The sequence below is a fragment of the Theropithecus gelada genome, chromosome 17 (assembly GCF_003255815.1).
Source record: "Theropithecus gelada isolate Dixy chromosome 17, Tgel_1.0, whole genome shotgun sequence".
Classification (NCBI taxonomy): domain Eukaryota; kingdom Metazoa; phylum Chordata; class Mammalia; order Primates; family Cercopithecidae; genus Theropithecus; species Theropithecus gelada.
The window spans coordinates 59,754,342-59,770,203 of record NC_037685.1 but is presented as its reverse complement, the minus strand read 5'-3'; the positions used below and the strand labels follow the sequence as shown (position 1 = coordinate 59,770,203).

The 15,862-nt window shown below is 44.1% G+C and overlaps 1 protein-coding gene across 1 annotated transcript; it reads right to left on the bottom strand.

Moving 5' to 3' along the window:
- Positions 1 to 5,220: 5,220 nt before the first annotated feature.
- LOC112610851 (translation initiation factor IF-2-like) lies at positions 5,221 to 7,053 on the bottom strand. Its single transcript, XM_025364415.1, has one exon. It carries the CDS (start codon positions 6,959 to 6,961, stop codon positions 6,284 to 6,286), a length of 678 nt encoding a protein of 225 aa, XP_025220200.1. The 5' UTR covers positions 6,962 to 7,053; the 3' UTR covers positions 5,221 to 6,283.
- Between the last annotated feature and the right edge of the window lie 8,809 nt (positions 7,054 to 15,862).

Sequence of the window (15,862 nt, the reverse complement as noted above, 5' to 3'; positions counted from 1 at the left end):
GTGAGGCCACCGCGCTTCTAACGCCAACTGTGTCACTCCGGGAGCAATACTTACGGAACGAGGGATGTGGCACGAGTGGGGAGCGCAGCTCGAGGAGTTTAGGGAGGCCTGCACAGGGGCGCCTGAGGTTATTTGAGACCAGATGACCTCGCGGCTCCTGGAGCCTCCAGCGCAGAGCGGGGGGTGGGGGCCTCCGAATCTCACGCCTCCACCGCGTCCAGTAGTCGGCTCAGGCGCCAGAGGGCGCGCGCGCTCTGGGAAGAGATGGGGCTTGGGCTCGTGGACTCGGAAAGGTTCCAGTTTTCACCCAGTTGGGAGGGGCAAGTGCCTCTCCCAATTCTGGCTGAGCCCAAACCCGGGCGCTGCAAGATTTTTCTACGTTGGCCGTGGGCCTGTTGAAACTAAGTTCAAACTAAGTCAGGCAGGGGAGATTCTTGGATTTGTTGAATGTTTAAGAAAAACAAAATTGGCAGAGAGGGACTATACCTTTCTAAAAGGGTCATTTTGCACAAGATGTTTTCTTCCTAAACTTACAGTAATGTGGACACAGTATTAATATATGGTAAGACCGGAAATTTAGGATAACTATGGGAATAAAACCTATCAGTATTGTGGAACTGTGGTCAAAAAAAGTTTTCTATCGGCCGGGCGCGGTGGCTCACGCCTGTACTCTCAGCACTTTGAGAGACAGAGGCGGGTGAATCACTTGAGGTCAGAAGTTCGAAACCAGCCTGGCCAACATGGCGAAAACCCGTCTCTGCTAAAAATACAAAAATTAGCCGGGCATCGTGGCGCGCTCCGGTAATCCCAGCTACTCAGGAGGCTGAGGCAGGAGAATCACTTGAACCCGGGAGTCTTGGAGGTTGCAGTGAGCCAAGATCCAAGCCACTGCACTCCAGCGGGGGCGACAGAGACTCCGCCTCAAAAACAAACAAACAAACAAAAAAGTATTTATGGAGAATAAACAGCCTGAGTCTCCGCCCCACCCGACTCCCGGCCGTGAACAATTCGTAGCTTTGTCATGTTCATCCAGTAAAGTTAACACGATGGACTGCTAATGAAAGCAACGAATATTTCATTGCAATGTGTTTCACTTCTTTCTAATAATATGCAGAAAGGGGTCTACATCAGTGAAGAAAACTAATATTAAATAACAATCTAAATATGCACATAGCAATATTCTTGCTGCTGTTATTCACGACTACTCAGGAAAAAAAAAAGAAGCAACAAGTAGAAATGAAAGAAGTCTCAGCCACAGAATGGCAAGGAAAGTTATTTTATTTATTTATTTATTTACTTACTTAGTTAGTTAGTTATTTTCTGAGATGGAGTTTCACTCAGTCGCCCAAGCTGGAGTGCAGTGGAGTGATCTTAGCTCAGTGACCTCCACCTCCTGGATTCAAGAGTCTCCTGCCTCAGCTCCAGGCGCACGCCACGATGCCCGGCTAATTTTTGGTCAAAAAGTTATATATATTTTTAGGGCCACTCTTTGCACCTCGTTTTAGAGACAGGTTGCTATTTACTAGCTTACTGACCTTGGGAATGCCCCAACCTCTGAGCTACCACTTCCTTATCTGTAACATGGGGATCCAATGAGGTAATTAATGTAAGCCAGGGTAGCATTGTATGCTTATAACTAGACCCTAGTCACAATATGAGCTGCTTCTTGTACTGTATTCTGCAAAGTGCTGGAGAGTCCTTACAAAGAGCTTTTGAGCAAGATAATTTCTCAAATTATGATAGAATAACCCTTTCCCAGAATTTTTTTTCTAATGCATTTAGCTTTGCTTACTTTGTCAAAATTGCCTGAAGTATGTTGTTTCTTGATCGCCATTTTCTAAGTATCTGCATAAAATCTTGAGTGGCAAGGCACTAAGCAGCATTCCAGATGTGGCGACAAGTTGCTGGTTTGTATAGCTTACTTGCCCTTTTATTTACTAGAAGACATGTTCCCAACTAGAACATCTAGTTTCTAGCTGTACTTAGGAGAATCAAGATTAGTTGAGGATGTAGTTGAGAACCTTCTTATTAGTACACTTTTTTTTTTTTTTTTTGAGCCGAAATTTCACTCTTGTTGCCCAGGCTGGAGCGCAATGGCTCAATCTCGGCTCATTGCAACCTCCGCCTCCCAGGTTCAAGCGATTCTCCTGCCTCAGCCTTCTGAGTAGCTGGGATTACAGGTGACTGCCACCATGCCCAGCTAATATATATATATATATTTGTGTATTTAGTAGAGACGGAGTTTCACCATGTTAACCAGGCTGGTCTTGAACTTCTGACCTCAGGTGATCCGGCCTTCCAAAGTTCTGGGATTACAGGCGTGAGCCACTGCGCCGGGCCATCTGCACACTCTTAACCCAAAAGGAGCAGACAGGCAGATACTCTAACTAGATGGCATTTAAAGTTTCTTTATTTTGAGACAATTTCTACCCCAACACCTCAATATTAATTCTGTGCTCTTCAGGAACCACCCCAGGAGGGTGCTGAGGTTTAAATTCTTTAAGGCTGATTCATCCTTAGATGTTGTTTTAAGAAAAGTGTTTTACTCTTATCTCCAGAATTCTCCCTTACAGTAAAATTACAGCAGTAGATCTTGCATTAACTTGGTTTTGTTTCAGAGTATAACAAAAACATTCATATCTGAGTAATGTAGATTAATTTGTAAATATTTAAAATAAACATTTAACTTATCTTCTTAATCACACTTAGACGGCACAAATTTTCAACCCCACAACTCCTACATTCAGTCAATTTTCCTTTGCCTTTTTCCTTTTGCCTCCTGCTCTTCTTGGAGTGGGTGCACTATGATTTTAACAAACCAAGCAGGTTTTAGAGATGGCTGTGGGGCTAGCTGTGTGATACTGGGCCAAAAGAATCACCTACTGTCTTCTTTCTTTAGCTACAAATCAGAGGAATACATACATATAAATAAAGATAGAGATATTTTATACATATTTATACATATATAGGCATATATATATAAAAAATATCATGGCTTTCTAGAAGGTTATGTTATTAGATTTAGAAAAAAAAAAAAACCTCTCAAATTCCAAATAAAGAAAGTAGACTCTGTGAGTTCCAGAGATTATACCAACATTTACCTTGACATTCTTCTTGGAGGAATCAGTCCAGAGAAGGTGGGGGCAGCACTTAGGTGACCTTTTGGCTCCTGCATCTCTAGTGCCCAAACATTACATTTGTTTTAACAACAGCTTTTCCCAATTGGAATTTGTCATTAACCACAGCAGATATAGATAATATCAACCAGGTTGCCAGAGCCCCAAAGTTAAATGACCAGTAAAGCAGGATCCTGGTGATTCTGTTCTAGAGATCTAATCCATAAACCACAACACAACCAGTTTTGATCCATGAAAAAGACTTCCCTGAGATGAAATGATTGCCAAACCATCCCTTCACCCGCACAATTACTTAAAAATAATATTTATATCATGTACTGGGTTTATGTGTCCAATATTTTATTGGTAAGTAAAAACCCCAGGCAGTTCATGCACTTTCATATTTGAGTTTTAACTTCAAAACTAAAAAGGAATTTTTTCGTAATTGCTCATGTGTTATCTCAGAACTTTCAGGATTAACAGTCTGCTATCATCACACTTAGTATCTGTAGTATGATGATAATAGGTTTTATGCAAGTGGTAGTTGATAAGTTCCTCTCCAACCTCAGGGAAGCAAACAAGGAAGAACAATGCAGAGCTAAAGTCATTGTAGTACAGACTTATGATGCCTTGTTATGTGGCACTTAAATAATTTTAACTTATTGATAATTAGTAGAGTCAAGAACAAGGATTATATACCTAAACCACAGATTAGGAGTTGTTAAAAATGACCAGGGCAGCCTCTGTTTCCTACTCACGAAATACACTTTGGGTATTTTTCTTTCATTCTGTGTAGCTAATATTTAAAAAACAACAGCTACAGCAAAACTTAACAGAACAAGATTCTGTTTTCAGTCTTCACTTTACCCGGCCCTCTCTTTTCTTTTCTTTTTTTCTTGTTCTTTTTTTTTTTTTTTTTGAGAAGGAGTCTCGCTCTGTTGCCAGGCTGGAGTGCAGTGGTGCCATCTTGGCTCACTGCAATCTCTGCCTCCCAGGTTCAAGTGATTCTCTTGGCTTAGCCTCCAGAGTAGCTGAGATTACAGGCATGTGCCACCACACACAGCTAATTTTTGTATTTTTAATAGAGTCAGGGTTTCACCATGTTGGCCAGGCTGGTCTTGAACTCCTGACCTTGTGATCTGCCTGCCTCAGCCTCCCAAAGTGCTGAGATTACAGGCGTGAGCCAAGGCACCCTGCCAGCCCTCTATTTTCTAGACAGAAGCAACTCATGTCATGACTGGGGTCTAGTCATAAGCGTACAATGCTACATTGGCTTACATTACCTCACTGGATCCCCAGGTTACAGATGAGGAAGTGGTAGCTCAGAGGTTGGGGTCTTCCCAAGGTCAGTAAGCTGATAAATAGCAACCTATCTCTAAAATGAGGTGCAAAGAGTGGCCCTAAAAAACATATAACGTTTCTTGCCATTCTGTGGCTGAGACTTCTTTTATTTCTACTTGTTACCCCTTTTTTTTCTTCCTCAGTGGTTGTGAATAATAATAGCAAGACTATTGCTATGTGCATATTTCTTACTATGTGCATTGCCAGAAACAAACAGAAAAAAGACATAAATAAGTCAGAACCAGAGATCACTGTCTGGTAACAATACAGAAATGTAGAAGAGTGCAGGAAGAACAAAAAGAAAGACTGGCCGGGTGCGGTGGCTCACACCTGTAATCCCAGCACTTTGGGAGGCCGAGGCGGGCGGATCACAAGGTCAGCAGATCGAGACCACGGTGAAACCCCGTCTCTACTAAGAATACAAAAAATTAGCCGGGCGCGGTTGTGGGCGCCTGTAGTCCCAGCTACTGGGGAGGCTGAGCCAGGAGAATGGCGGAGCTTGCAGTGAGCTGAGATTGCGCCACTGCACTCCAGCCTGGGCGACAGAGCGAGACTCCGTTTCAAAAAAAAAAAAAAAAAAAAAAAAAAAAGAAAGACTGCTTGTCTGGAATCCACACATAAAAAATTAAAACATTATTTTTCCCTTGGACCACTTTATTAAAAATAATGCATATTTTAGAAATCCAGATTCTTGTATTTTCATTCATTCCTATTATTTTCATCATATCTATGAATTCTACATAAACATCTTTACACTTTTGGATCGCTGTTAGTGATATATTGTTATACACATAGCACATTAGACAATGATTCAGATTCTGGTAACTGGAAAATGACAGTTCTTGGGGGTGATCACAAGTCTACAGAAAACCAACAACTGACATTTATTTATCATGTCTACAGAGAAATGAGAGTCTTGACATGTATTAATACACCCAGTGTTATGATTGGTTCTCTTGGGTGGATATTTGTCCGGAATGGGAAACTAAAAAGCGATTCATCAAATGATCATGCCATGTGAAGCTGTTCAGTGGGTAAGTTTCTAGGAGGGCTTGGTATTACTGAGTAAAGCCGGGTGCTCCTTTTGCAAATCTGTAGTCAGACAAAATAGGCAAGAAGCAAGCTCCTCAACCTAACTTTTAGTGTACTCCCACCCGCCCCGCCCCCGCCACACTTCTACCTCAGATAAACTATTGTCTAGATTTGAGTCTTTGAATGTCTCAGACAGAAAAATGGATGAAACTTGTTCTTTGTTCATGCCCAAATGGGCCCGTTGTCTACAACACAGCTTAGGGAAGCGCTGGGCCTGGTATTCAGGCATCTCCGCGGATCTACCCCAACCATCAGAGCAGATGGAGCTCAGGTAGCGGCGATCCGCCCCTACCCCTGCGGCCTACGCGGACCAGTCGCGTCCACTCCCGGCCGCCGCGGGGCCCGGGCTTCTTGACCCTCCCCCAAGGCCACTGGGAGCGCAGCCCCCCTGAGCGCAGTGCCTCTCCGTGCTCCCAGCGGGCGCCCGGGGGCTCGTGTCCCGCTGCTGTTGCCCCAGGCGGCCGGTCTCGGCCGGCTGCCTGTCCTTGCTAGGTCTCCGCGGCGGCCTGGGGCTCCCTGGAGAGATTTGCGGCGTCTCCCGAGGGGTGGCGCACGGTGGGGGCAGGCGAGGTCCCGGCGCCGCGGCCTCCTGCTGGGTGGGAAGCTCTGGGAGCGCCTCTCCGCCGCCGCCCCGGAAGTTGCGCCCTGAGATTCCGGGCACTTTATTTTTCCCCTTTCGAACAGTGTGGTGTCCGCGGTTGTTTTTGTCCTTATACCTGAAGACGCCGTGCTTTTCAAAAGGCGCGCGTAACTACGGCGCGGAGGTGAGGGGAACCTGGGCCGCGAGCGCCAAAGCCACGTGGCGAAGAAGGCCTGGAGCACTGGCCTTCGACCTGTCGTAGCCGGACGACCTGGGCCGGCGATGGTGGTACCAGGCCCGAGGGATTTGATTTTCGGAACGCGCAAAGGGAGCTCTGGTGTGTTCGGCCCCTCAGAGGGGCCGCCGCCCGCGGCCTCCGGCGTCTGGCCTGACTCGCCTGCGCGAGATCCCCGGCAGGGGGCGCTGCTGCTCCAGCTGAGCGGGCGAAGCGTCCGGGACCCCGCGGCCTCTGTCCCCAGCCCTGCGGCCGATCTGAGAACTGGGACTCGGGGCGGGCGGCGGGAGGCTGAGCAAGGAGCAGCCGGAGCCGCCGCAGGAGGGGCTCAGGGGTACCCCGCGGCCCTTCTCGGCCGCCTCGGTGGCTTTCCCGGCCTCCCGGCCAAGGGCGCGGGGCTGCGGGTGGGTCTCCCGGGGAGTCGCCTCGCACAACAGGCGCGAGCGAATCTACTCCTTTCCACTCTCGCGGAGGCGCTGTGGCTCTTGAAACCTCCGCTCCTTCTCTTCGCAGCCACCAGAAGGCGCGGCCCGCCACCTGGGCAAACGCAGTCTCCCCCAGAGCCCGGTTGCGCCCCAAAGCCGGGTTCCATCTCATCTCCGATAAAGACACTTCCTGATTTGCCCCTCACCAGACTCCAGCAATTTTCCAGGTCCCCGGGAACCTGATTTCGCCTCTGGGCTTCCATAATTAGTGGTGGCTGGAGCGCTGCTCCCCAACCTGGGCCCACTTTAGGGTGTGTGGGGCAGGGAGGAGGGTGGGATCACTCTTAATCTCGTGTCACAGCTAAATAATTTACTCAAGGTCTTCTCTTCCTGCCAGTTCCGTTCCCTGTTCCACTGCCCTTGACTTCCTGCTTTGTGAAACCCCGGGGAAAGAAAGGCCAAGTCTTAATAAAAGTTAATATTAATAGAGGCCCCATGCTCCGGGCTTCTCCAACACCTCATCTTCCCCTCTCACCTCCACCCGCTCCACTCAAGCCCCGTTTCTCGGGGAATTCTTTCAAAACTGGAGATGGGACTGTACTTTGGGGTATATTCAGGAAACAAGGACGCTTGGGCCACATTGTGTCTAAACCACATCCTCCTCCAGTTCCCATCAGCGCGGAGGGTGGCAAAGGTCGAGCGTGCACACAGTAGCTGCCCCACAGAAGCCGCGCTGGTTCCAAAGCAGTCCAGAGATAAGGGCGGGAGCCAGCCGGCAGGTTCTGTAGGGGAAATACCTGCTGGAAAGAACAGGCCGAGCGACTACCGAGAGGCGAGGAGCAAAATTTACCAGTGTTCAACAGATACTTTTAAAAAGGCAACAAACCAATACTGTACAAAGAATACGTAACAGTATCAAGCTCACTGTTCCCTGATGTGTGTGCGGATTCGAGCCTACTGACTTTCCCATAGTAAAGTCTAGTTTGGTTTGAGCTAAGGGCTTGCACAAACAATTCCTTCCAAGAAGGTTAAACAATGCAGAAATGTGAAAAGAAAAAAGTAACTTCTCCCCATCCTTTCAATTCCATCCTTCTGTTAACAATGTTAACACACTATTGGACGTCATTTCGAGAATTTTTCTGTGCTTACACAAATATGTATTACATATCATCTTGTTCTTTCTTTTCTGTCCTTTAAAAAAAAAACAACAAAAATGAAGTCACACTTTACTTTGTGACTTGCTTGTATCATTTAATAATATATCATGGGCATTTCCCCAGGTCATTACACATAAATCACATCAATTTTTAAAATGTCCATTGCATTATGTAAATAAAGATGTAATAGAATTTTATCGATTCAATCATTTCTTTTGAATATTACTATGTTCTAGGTGCTGGGAAAACAGCAGTAATCATCACCGTTAAAAATCCCTATTCTTGGGGAACTTAATTCTAGTGGGAAAAAATTTAAAATCAATTTATTTAACGATTTCCTTACAGATGAACATTTAGGTTGTTGTCAGTGTTTTGTTATTACAAACCATATAAAGGTAAACTTTTTACATATACCCTTTTGTAGTTTTGTATTTTTAAAGGATAGATTTCTTAAATTGGAAATGGTAGGTCAAAAAATGTGTACATTTTAAAGCTCTAGTAAAGATAGCCATTGCTTTCCAAAAAACTTTAGCAAGTCACACAATTCACAGTCCCCTTGAGTGAGTTTCCCTTTCTTCATATCCTCTTTTGCCCTAGACATTATCTCTTAAATTTTTGCCAATCTGATGGGCAGAAAATGGTAACCAATTTAATTTTTCATTCTGAAATTATTAAGCAGGTTGAGCACATTTCATGTTTATTGGGCATTTGCATTTTGTCTTTGATGATTTTTCTTTTCTAGTAAACAGAACCAAAAGAAATGGAATGAGTACTTGCATATCCCAGCCTTCATGCTTGATTTTTAAACTTAAATTATTTTATTTAAGCTTTAAAACAACCAGCATTCATTTCTATGAGATAGATTCTAATTTAGGCCTTTCTGACATCAAACACTGTGCAATTTCAAGCATTATTGAGTCTGCTCTCTGAATAGTGCCGACTTTGGGCCAGGTGCGGCCGCTCACGCCTATAATCCCATCACTTTGGGAGGCTGAGGCAGGAGAATCGCTTAAACTTGGGAGGCAGAGATTGCAGTGAGCTGAGATCACACCACTGTACTCCAGCCTCGGTGACAGAGCAAAACTCCATCTAAAAAAAAAAAAAAAAAAAAAAGTGCAGACTTTATAAGTATAAAGGTAGAGTGAGAAGTGACAAAGGAAACAGTAGATAGTAATTAAGGACATCATATCTGTAATTTAAAAGCAAATAACAAAATGATGAAAAAGCATTTGCTACAAGAATGCCAAAAAATTGCTATCTATAAAGAATCCAATACAAAATGAGAAGAAAACATAGACTTCTAAAGAAATATTGGCAAGGCCAGGTGCAGTAGCTCATGCCTGTAATCCCAGCACTTTGGGAGGCCGAGGTGGGTGGATCACAAGGTCAGGAGTTTGGGACCAGTCTGGCCAACATAGTGAAATATAAAAAATGAGCTGGGTGTGGTGGGGTGCACCTGTAATCCCAGCTACTTGGGAGGCTGAGGCAGGAGAATCCCATGAACCTGGGAGATGGAGGTTGCAGTGAGCTGATATCACGCCATTGCACTCCAACCTGGGCAACAGTGCGAGACTCTATCTCAAAAAAAAAAAAAAAAAAGGGCAAATAATAACCAAAACTAAAAAATCCAGTACTCAATGCTGGTAAGGATATGATGAAACAGGCACCCACAGGAATAATAAAATAATACATTAATATTTATTTCTAAATGGCAATCTGGCAATATAGTCACAAGTCGTAAACTGCTCACACTCACTAAGTTCCATATCTAGAATCTAGTCTCAGGAAATAACAAAAAAGTAGAGAGTTGGAAATAAGTGTCCAACATTAAGGTTTTGGATCACAGTGAGATATATCATCTCACACTAATCAGAATGGCTATTATTAAAAAGTAAAATAACAGGTAGCAAGGTTGTGGAGTAAAGAGAATGTTTATATACTGCTGGTGGGAATGTTTAGTTCAGTCATTGTGGAAAGCAGTTTGCAGATTTTCAAAGAACTTAAAACAGAACTACCACCTGACTTAGCAATCCCATTACTGGGTATATACCCAAAGGAATATAAATCATTCTTCCATAAACACACATATACACATATGTTTACTGCAGCACTATTCACAATGGCAAAGACATGGAATCAACCTAGATATCCATCAATGGTAGACTGAATAAAGGAAATGTGGTACAAATACACCATGGAATACTACACAGCCATAAAAAAGAATGAAATCATGTCCTTTGCAACAACACAGATACAGCCAGAGACCAGGAAAAGAAAATTAAATACTGCATGTTTTCACTTATAAGTGGAAGCTAAACATTGAATGCACATGGTTACAAAGAGTGGAACAATATACATCAGGGCTTACTTGAGGGTGGAGTATAGGAGAAAGAGGAGGATCAAAAACTACCCATTGGGCCTGGGCTCGGTGGCTCATGCCTGTAATCCCAGCACTTTGGGAGGCCGAGGCAGGTGGATCACTTGAGGTCAGGAGTTTGAGACCAGCCTGGCCAACATGATGAAACACCGTGTCTACTAAAAACACAAAAATTAGCCAGGTATGGTGGTGTATACTTGTAATCCCAGCTACCCAGGAGGCTGAGGCATGAGAATCTCTTAAATGGAAGCTGCAGTAAGCCAAGATCACCACTTTAGCCTGGGCGACAGAGCGAGACCCTGTCTCCAAAACAAAACAAAACCATCCATTGGGTACTATGCTCACTGCTGCCTGGGTGATGACATCATTTTTACACCAAACCCCAGCAACATGTAATTTACCCAGGTAACAAACCTGAACATGTATCCCTTGAACCTAAAATAAAAGTTAAAAGAATAAAAAAAAAATTAAGGTTTTGGACAACTAACTTATGTTACATTCATTCAATAGCATATTACATAACCATTAAAGTTGCTGTTTTCAGAGTATGTAATGGCATGGGAATGCTTGTTTTGGCTCATACATCTAAAAAGGCAAGATACAAGAGAATATATACAGGGTAATATTTTGCAACTATGCAGTGATAGCAGGCTGAAAAAGGGCACCCCAAAAGATATCCATGTCCTAATTCCTAGAACCTATGAACATTACTTTGTATGAGAAACAAAATAAAAAAGCAAGCAAACAAAAAATCAAAATCCAGCTCAAAAGAGTCTTTGCAGGTATGATCAAGGATTTTGAGGCCAGGTGTGGTTGCTCACACCTGTAATCTCAGCACTCTGGGAGGCCGAGGAGGGTGGATCGCTTGAACTCAAGAATTTGAGACCATCCTGGGCAAGACGGTGAAACCGTGTCTCCATAAAAAATACAAAACATAGCCAGGGATAGCGGTGGGCACATGTAGTCCCAGCTACTTGGGAGGCTGCAGTGAAAGGATCGCTTGAGCCTTGGAGGAAGAGGTTGTAGTGAGCTGCGATTGTGCCACTGCACTCCAGCCTGGATGACAGAGCAAGACTCTGTCTAGGAAAAAAAAAAGGATATGGAGATGGAGAGGTTATCCTGGACTGTTCATGTGGGCCCTAAATGCCATTGCAAATGTCATAATAAGAGACAAACAGAAGTCTGCTCACGCCTGTAATCCTCGCACTTTGGGAGGCCAAGGTGGGTGGATCATCTGAGGTCAGGAGTTCCAGACCAGCCTGGCCAACGTGGTGAAACCCCATTTCTACTAAAAATACAAAAATTAGCAGGGCGTGGTGGTGTGCGCCTCTTATCCCAGCTACTTGGGAGGCTGAGGTAGGAGAATCCCTTGAACCCAGGAGGCGGAGGTTGCAGTGATCTGAGATCGCGCCATTGCACTCCTGCTTGGGCAACAAGAGCGAAACTCCGTCTCAAAAAAAGAGAGAGAGAGAGAAACAGAAGAGATTCCCTCTACCCTGTCTCATCTTACATGCGTGTGCACACACACACGTGCACACACACACAGACATGCACACACACACATAAGAAAGCAATGTGAACAAGGAACAGAGAGAAATTTGTAGATATTGGCTTTGACACAGTCAATGTCAGCAACCATTAGAAGCTGGAAGAAGCAAGGAAGGGGTATTCCACAACAGTCTCCAGGGGGGTGTGGCCCAGCTAACACCTTGATTTTGGCCCAGTGATAACAATTTAAACTTCTGGCCTCCAGAACTATAAGAGAATAAACTTCTGTTGTGTTAAACCATCAAGTTTGTGATAATTTGTTACAGCAGGCACAGGAAACTAATATAGCAGTGTTTCTGTTATTACTGTCAAACAACAAACAATTTCAAACTTTGTGTCACATAACAACCATCTCATTATGTTCATGGATTCTGTGGGACAAGAATTCAGACAGGGTATGTAAGCATGACTTGTCTCCATGCTACAGTGTCTGGAGCCTCAGTTAGGAAGAATTGAATGTCTGGGACTGAAATCACCTAGAGGTTTCTTTATTGGCATCTGGGCTAAAACAAAGTTGAAATTTGAGCTTACTTTGGGTTGTTAACCAGAGTTCCTCTTCATTTGGCTTGGGCTTCCACAGGGTTGTGACTTCTAACATTAGCAGTTCAGAGCTTCAAGAGTCAGTGTTCCCTGTCCACAGGATGGAAGCTATATGTACTATTCTGACCTAGCTTCAGAAATCACATGGTGTCACTTCCACCACCATTTTCAGTTGATTGAAGAAGTGACAGGCCCTCCAGGTTTGAGAGGGAGAGACATAAATCTACCACTCCATGGGAGGAATATCAAAAAATTTGCAGCCATGTTTCAAACTTCCAGTTTGCCCCATGTGCACAAATTATTTACATTCTTCCACCTCCAAGTTCTTTCCTCCCAAAGTTTCATCTCATTAAAGCACCAGGCTTATGCTCAAGGTCTAGGGTCTCATGATATAAATCAGGTCCAGGTGAAGATTAAGCTCCTTCAGTTGGGTTGCTTGAATATGGTTCCTCTTGATCCGAAAATGTGTGAAATAAATAGAAACATCTTCTGCCACTCTTCCCCCAAATAAACCCAACACAAAGTGATATAGGCGTAGGATAATGTGCATAAATTCTCTTGTTCTAAAGTGTGGAAAATGGAGACATGTAACAGTCATTGGTTTATGTTAATTCTGAAACCCATCTGAGCATATGTTACCCATGAATTGATTAGGGCCCTGTCCTGCTTGTTGCAAAGTACTCTCTGGAACTTTTTCGTCTGTTTTATAAGTCTTTATTCCCTTTTTCTGAGCTATCCTTTCTTTTCCATAACAAGTAGCCTGTATGTGGCTGGGCACAGTGCCTCACACCTGTAATCCCAGCACTTTGCGAGGCTGAGGCAGGTGGATCATGAGGTCAGGAATTCAAGGCCAGCCTGGCCAAGAGGGTGAAACCCCGTCTCTGCTAAAAATACAAAAATTAGCTGGGTGTGGTGGCGGGTGCCTGTAATCCCAGTTACTCAGGAGACTGAGGCAGAGAATTTCTTGAACCCAGGAGGCAGATGTTGCAATGAGCCGAGATTGTGCCACTGCACTCCAGCCTGGGCAAAAGAGTGAGACTCTGTCTCAAAACAAACAAACAAACAAACAAACAAACAAAGAAAAAGTAGCCTGTGCAGAGTTTCAGTCTGCTTTCTGACTAGAAGTCTGGGAAGCCTTATTTTATTTTGTACTATCTGTTCCTTTCGAACCAAGCTGATATAATTCCTTTAACATCTTTGTGGGTTTCCAATGTACCAGTTTATAAAATCCATTCCATTAGATAAGGCTACACCCACAAATCTCTTTGTGATAAGCTCTTCTCTACCTTGAGCTCCCCATGAAGCTGTAGTGCAGCAATGCCCTTGAGATTTTCAGAAGCCCCACTGTTAGAGTTTGTTTGAAAGACTTCCCTAGAATCCTTAGGAGGTCTTTTGTCTACTTGAAAGAGTCTACAAAGGACCACCTTATACCTTTCTTAGATCCCAACAAGGAGCTTTAAAGTCACATGTTTGTCTTCATTTTTATTCTGAGAACACATTTTCTTGACTGTGTCCTACATTTGATCTTCCCTAGAGGTCTTTTCTTGCCTTGAAAATCTCCTGCTGGATAAATTCAGCTGAAAGCCCTCTATGTATCTTCTTAATTTGACTTGAAAGCTGAACATCACATTTTTTTTAAAATTTCATCTTCATCATTTCAGATTTTACATAGGCAGCTGTAAGAAGCTGGTGGCACCTACAGTACTTTGCCCAGAAATCTCCTTAGCTGGATGACTTGAGCTTATTAAGTACCCTTCCTGTTTTCCATATTATCTCAGATGACAGTGTTGCCAAATTTTCTGCCAATATATAATAAATATTTTATTTTCTCCAGTTTCAAATACTATTTTTCTCACTTTATTCAAATATTCACCATCAGCTTACCCCAATACCTATCTGGCTTCTTCCTGCCACTCAGTCCTCAAACCACATGTTTTAGTATTGGCTAATTAAACGTGGTAGTTATGTTTTAGGTATTTAAGCAGTACCTTATTTCCAGGCACCCAACTCTGTTCGTATTATCTATTATTATTTAACAAACCACCTCAAATTACAATTATTTTAATACCTTCATGGCTTAAAATGACTAAGTTTATTCTCTTACAGTTCTGGAGGCTAGGAGTCTAAAATCAAGGTGTTGGCAGGGCTGGTTCCTTCTGGAGGTTTCTGGGAGACAATCCATTTCCTTGCCTTGCCCTTTCCAACCTTTTTTTTTTTTTTTCTTTTTTAGACAGAGTTTTGCTCTTGTTGCCCAGGCTGGAGTGCAGTGACATGATCTTGGCTCACTGCACCCTCCATCTCACAGGTTCAAGCAATTCTCCTGTCTCAGCCTCCCAAGTAGCTGGGATTACAGGCATGTGCCACCACGCCCAGATAAATATTTTTTGTATTTTTAGAAGAGACGGGGTTTCACCATGTTGGCCTGGCTAGTCTTGAACTCCTGACCTCAGGTGATCCACCCATCTCGGCCTCCCAAAGTGCTGGGATTATAGGCGTGAGCCACCACCCCTGGCCACCCTTTCCAACTTCTAAAGGCTGCCTGCACACCCTGGCTCATGGCCTTCCCTCCCATCCATCACCACAGTCTCTTGCTCCCATTGTCACCACATAGCCACATTCCGTGGTTAAATCTCCCTGTGTCATTTTAAGCCACGGCATTTGTGGTAATCTGACAGCAACAATTCAAAAGGAACAGAGGGATTAGGCATGGGTGCCTTGTTTGTGCTCTTTCTTGCCTCTGCATCTTTGCCCCAGGTGTTCTCTGGGCCTGGAACTCCCTCTCCCAGACACCTTCCCCCAGGCTGTCTACTGAAAGAGAAACTCTGCTAAGACTCACTGAATCCTTCAGGCTTGATTTTTCCTTCCTCTGCATTCCTTGAGAGGAATAAACCTGTGTTATATCACTTGTCTCACTGTGTTATAATTTATCTTTTCTACCTGTCTAATTTTTACTTTTGATGAGAGACTTCATGGGGGCTGGGATCCTATATTTTGCCTCTTTCTATCCCCCACCAAGCATGAGCACAGTGCTTGGTAAATAGTAAGCAGCTCACACAAGTTAATGGAGTGAAAGCAAACAGAAAAACCACAACAAGGAATCACACCATTTGAAGATCCCTTAACAACGGCCACTTGCTCTGCAGTACCTGGTATTCCTCAGCCTGGTTCTGATGGTGTCCACACTCCACACCCCAGGAAGACTCCCACTCCCTTCCCAGTCAGTCTGACCTTGAACCGTGAGGTCTGAGGGCCTGACGGATCTGAGGTCAGACAGCCTTCCCAAGCCCTGTGCAGTGTGACCTCATGCCTTTATTTCTGGTTGCTGAGTCTCTATAGGTCAGCCAATGATTAATGAGGTGAAGAAGGGTTCACAGACTTCCAAGAGCCAGACCTACTTGTAACTTGATACACTTGTTACGCTTTCTGCAGGAAAAGTGACAATGTAGTTGAT

Bases quoted from the DNA above. Each gene is read 5' to 3' on its own strand.
- LOC112610851 (XM_025364415.1), bottom strand. From the start codon at position 6,961: ATGAGATGGAACCCGGCTTTGGGGCGCAACCGGGCTCTGGGGGAGACT.